The 5,107-nt window shown below is 32.9% G+C and overlaps 1 protein-coding gene across 1 annotated transcript; it reads right to left on the bottom strand.

Moving 5' to 3' along the window:
• Positions 1-221: 221 nt before the first annotated feature.
• Positions 222-4,865, bottom strand: LOC128243170 (deoxynucleoside triphosphate triphosphohydrolase SAMHD1-like). The gene is made up of 4 exons (XM_052960761.1): positions 4,259-4,865; positions 1,845-1,949; positions 1,144-1,269; positions 222-787 (listed from the first exon to the last, which is right to left on the bottom strand). Exons 1-4 carry the CDS (start codon positions 4,385-4,387, stop codon positions 746-748), a joined length of 402 nt encoding a protein of 133 aa, XP_052816721.1. The 5' UTR covers positions 4,388-4,865; the 3' UTR covers positions 222-745.
• Between the last annotated feature and the right edge of the window lie 242 nt (positions 4,866-5,107).

Here is a 5,107-nt window from a genome sequence, read left to right as displayed (position 1 = left end):
AACTATACACAAACAACTACCTCTAACAAGCATGTGAAACTGACAGTTTGTTTAACATAACATGTTTTTTAACATGCATCTGGGGTTTTCCATTTTAAAATTACCTATAAGTGAGATGAACTATTGCATTACCTGAACATGACAATTTTGAATTTAAACTTAGATAGACCCCATTTTATAGGTGTGTTTTTTATCAAAATACAAATAAACGCGTGCTTTATATAAAAACATGCACACCCATTGCAGACTGACAATGAACTGTTTAAAATAGTAAAAGTGTTGTATAAATATAACAAAATTGAATAAAAAAAACATTTTTTTTGCAATTTTATAAACGGATATATTTTCATGCCAAATACAAAAATGAAACAATTATTACATCAATAGGGTTTTAATAATTCCATTTAAATATAGATTGTCTATGTATCCATATATTATAAGGTGTTATCAATAAGAAATGATCAAAAGTTAGAAATGGCAGTACTTCCTAAAGAACCATTATGGGTTCAAACACTTTCATTTTATCTGTGTTTATGTAACCCCAATATTGAACTGGTTGATTTTCTGTGAACAAAGCCATAAAGCATTAGAGAATTAAGAGAATTATGTTGCAAACAATGTATCTGAAAATGCTGTCCAATTATGTTCCTGTAACTGTCTTTCTGTGAGAAATTTGACATTTGTTTCATTGCTAGTGGTCAAAGTCCCATTTGGATGACCGTCTTACCCCTCGGTGCCATTGCTGCTATTTATTAGTGGGCTTGACCTTTTCATCTGGAGAGTATATCTGGAATATATACAAAGTTAGCTAAAACGTATTGATTTTAAAACAGTGATGTAGTATATCAGATTATTATCCTTGTCGTGATCATTGGCATGATGTAACGTAATAGAATGGTCGCATGGTTTGGTTGGGAAACAAATACACGTGAAAAATCTACTGTCCATCACGGTTACACTCAGCTGTGTTACAAGCCTAACATGTGGCTTAGCGGAGAGCATCATGCAATCGCAGATGTACACTTTGTCACTTACTCAGAAGCAACAATTTGTATCAAGATACATAGACAAGGCTCTAAGCCAATGAAATATTACTTAGACGTTGTTGTAAAGAGCTCGATAACGAAGTGTTAAGAAACTCACCTCCAAGAATTTCTTAAACCAGCTATTGGACGCCTCTCGGACCATCTCAGTGAATTTTGCATCCTTCTCCTTTGAGTAGATTCGTATCTGTTGCTCCTTGAAGTGACCAGGGATGAAACTTGGCTTCTGTGCACGAGATATATAGATTCATGTACAAATTTGTAATTTATTTCAAAGATTTTGATGTACGGTAAACCTTAAAACGTTGTATATAAGCATTTTATTTTATATTAAAATTTATACATTTGTCAATGTTTGGTATATTGCCTTGTTAAAAGAAAGCAATATAAATTAGGCATGACTTTAAGTCTAACGGATATCGATAAGCGCCACAGAGTGAATGCTTACGCTTGTATATTTGTCCAGACTAATATCGCAATGATGATTAAAGCTAGAGTTGTGGGCCTTGCTGTGCATGTTTAAATCGTCTCTGACGGTGGCAACATATGTACCAAGCTTCAATAATTATAAACATTGAGCGCTTTTGTAATGATGGTAAATGTAGAACTTTATGGTACTAAATACGTAGTGTACCCGGTAGCATAATTATGTTCCTGTTTTTAATGTAAGATTTTGCATTTATTTATAGGTATGTATTGCGAAAGTCATGTTATGTTTTATGACACTAAAGACCAAACAAAGGTTATGACAACACATTGACCTATTTTTCCAAAAGCATCCAGCTCAAAATGAGAGCATACCTGATCTTCACTAATGGGGTCGGCTTCATTCGGCGTTTTTTTGCTATAGAACATCACATTGTCGATAGGATTCTTATCCTTCATTCCGTAGTCGAGGGTCACAAGCTGAAATATTTAAATACATGAAATAAGAAGAGGATATAAGAAGTTTGATTTATTTTAACCATTGTAATACAAAACATGAATCACAAATAATGATTCATTCTTTTATACTTTCTGTAAGTTTTTTTTATAAAACAATGAACATAAATAAGGCACTACCTTCAATCGTATGCACCCCTAGAACACAGTCCCCTTAATATAAAACTACCGCGGGTCAATATAGAGACAAAATTCTGAGTACCTGATTACAAAACCCCCCAAAGATTGCAGGTTTCATTAGAAGAAGAGTTTTCTCGAAATTTCTTCCCTACTTCATTAATATTCATGAAAACAAGATTTTGTCAGTCAGTATTCCCACGCTACTAATGTAGTCTTAACAGAATAAATAAAGTAACGGGGTAGTAGATAATGTGTTATATACAAATTATGAGGTTTGAAATTCGCAATGCTATTTTCTCATCTTTGAAAAACATTAATGAATGGATAACTTGCTACGTTTTAGTTTCACAACATTGTCGATTACCGAAAATACACAAATATTAAAACCTCGCAAAAATAACCAAATCAAATCAAGTGATGGAACTTGCAACATACAATGATATGTCTTTTTAAACATGTGTATCACTTTTATGGGAATACCTTGACCATTGAAGAACTTTTGCTTTGTGACCAGAACAACTATTGAGACCAATACTATAAACCAAATTCAAATTTGTTCATTCCACCTTTGTCACTAATGCAAGGGACATTAATCTGCCCATAGTTGATGAATGTGCATCAGAATGACCAATTGTGCAACAACAAAACTGTTGGAGTATAAAGGCAATACCAATTAAGTAAAATTAAACCCACATACCATGTCGTATGACTTACGTGACACTTGAGCTAAATATATGAAGTAATAACGGTCTTTTTATTTTTGTAACAGTGCCCTTGACCCTAGACCCCATTACCTCATTACAACTTACGCGTAACAGTTTTACGAGTCTAATTTCGATCAGACATTAAGTAGATTTTTCAACATTTTTCAAATAGTTTGTCATGTTATTTTCAGTAGAACTTCTTTCAAAATTATTCAAAATGAGAATATAACATATGTTATACCAAAACAAAAGATGAATGTCTAAGCTTATTCCTGTTACTAGAAGTAACTTGAGACTATTTTAGAAATTGATGCCACGTGAACAACTTCACGTGCAGACTAACATTATGCAGACTAACAATTTTATGAAGGTCTATGACCATAACTAAGATACTCTTTTAGATAATTGTAACACTATATTCCACGCTATATATGCCTTATTCTAGTCAAGGGCTATAACTCTGCTAGGCACATCCACATACAAAACAAGGTGCACAATTTCACATGCTGGTTATTTTTCCTGTTAAGACTCTCACATCTTTATGTCAACAGACGACTACATGCTTTCTTTGCCATATTGTCACAAAGTTAATAGCCATTATTCTGCATATATTTAGCGAACAATACCCAAGGTACACACCTTGAAATGCTGCTAAACATTCCTATGAAGAGTTATCACTCTGCCTAATTATATATTTTTTGAGATATACACAACAAAAGATTGAAGGCTCCATTGGCTATTTTGTAAGTCTGTCAATGGCCATAACTTTGCACTTACTGGATGAAGCAACGCACGAAAACCAAACTGCACAACTTCACATGCTGGTCAACATTTCAGTTTTGTGACTGGCTAATTTACTTTTTGAGATAGCGATAACCAGGATTGCAAACTCTCTAAATTAACACTGAGTCAATGGCCATATTTCTGCATTTTCTGGGTTCAGCCACACACAATGTTCAAAATGCACACATTCACATGCTGCTTAAAATTATTGTGAAGTTTCATTACTCTGACTTATTCACTTTTCTAAATATGTGCTTTATAGTAGTATGTGATGTATGAAATGATAGACAATGGCAAATATAAATGCTACCCCAAAAAGTGGGGGGATAAAAAACTCAACAAAGTTTCCTTCTAAAAACAGAGTATTTTTTTGTATTTTATGTGGATCGACGTACATATGAATGTCTTCAACTATTTTTGAAGTTTTTCTATGGCGGTTAAGCAAATATCAAAATGTATTGAATTTTGAAGACAAAACCAACACTGACTAAGATGTTATTCTTATGACACCAAGGCTATCAACATATCACTTTTTTTATTAACAACGGTTTTTCATTTTCTTGTCTTATATCTTTGATTTTGGTGAAAAATATCGTTGCCATCAGACTTAACAGTTTTATTTCAGTTAAGAAAGTATTGAACATTTCAAATTATAAAGTATCGGACCTGGATGATGATATCATCTGTTTTGGACGTTTCTTTATCAATCCTTTCGATCTCATACCATAAACTCTGTTCTATGACCTCCTGAAAGAGAGTTAAAAAGATATGATAGTATAACATATATGCCCGCATAATGGCAACCAATTAATTGCATATTAATTAGATTAAAGGATATCCCTACCTGTTTAATATTGATGAATATATTCATGAACACAAGATTTTGTCAGTCAGTATTCCCACAGTACTAATGTAGTCTTAACAGAATACATAAAGTACCTGGGTAGCAGATGATGTGTTACATATGAAGTTTGAAATTCGCAATGCTATTTTCTCATCTTTTAAAAAAAACATTAATGAATAAAAAACTTGCTAAATTTCACAACATTGTCGATTACCGAACATACACAAATATTAAAACCTCGCAAAAATAACCAAATAATATCAAAACTGAACAAAAGCATCTCATACAAGTGCTGTTGGTAAACCTTTCATCAGCTAATCAAGAGCAATAATGTTCTTTTAATTATTTTCGACGAGAGTGAGGGAACTTGCAACATACAACGATATGTCAATTTAAACATGTGTATCACTTTTATGGGAGTACCTTGACCAATATCTAATATATATGGCCATTCAAGAACTTTTGCTTTGCGACCAGAACAACTATTGTAACCAATGCTAAAAACCAAATTCAAATTTGTTCATTTTTCACCTTTGTCACTAAAGCAAGGGACATTAATCTGCCCATTGTTGATGAATGTGCATCAGAATGACCAGTTGTGCAACAACAAAAATGTTGGAGTAAAAAGGCAATACCAATTAACTAAAATTAAACCCACATACCATATTGTA

The sequence above is a fragment of the Mya arenaria genome, chromosome 8, assembly GCF_026914265.1.
Source record: "Mya arenaria isolate MELC-2E11 chromosome 8, ASM2691426v1".
Classification (NCBI taxonomy): domain Eukaryota; kingdom Metazoa; phylum Mollusca; class Bivalvia; order Myida; family Myidae; genus Mya; species Mya arenaria.
Note: the sequence above shows the minus strand (reverse complement) of the source record. Positions and strands in the feature narration are given on the sequence as shown.

What these genes read in the sequence shown, in the direction of transcription:
- LOC128243170 (XM_052960761.1), bottom strand. Translation starts at nt 4,387, where the DNA reads ATGCGGGCATATATGTTATACTATCATATCTTTTTAACTCTCTTTCAG. An exon ending in CAGATGATATCATCATCCAG is followed by an intron (nt 1,950 to 4,258) that starts GTCCGATACTTT and finishes TAAATATTTCAG; the next exon opens with CTTGTGACCCTCGACTACGG. An exon ending in ACCCCATTAGTGAAGATCAG is followed by an intron (nt 1,270 to 1,844) that starts GTATGCTCTCAT and finishes TCTCGTGCACAG; the next exon opens with AAGCCAAGTTTCATCCCTGG.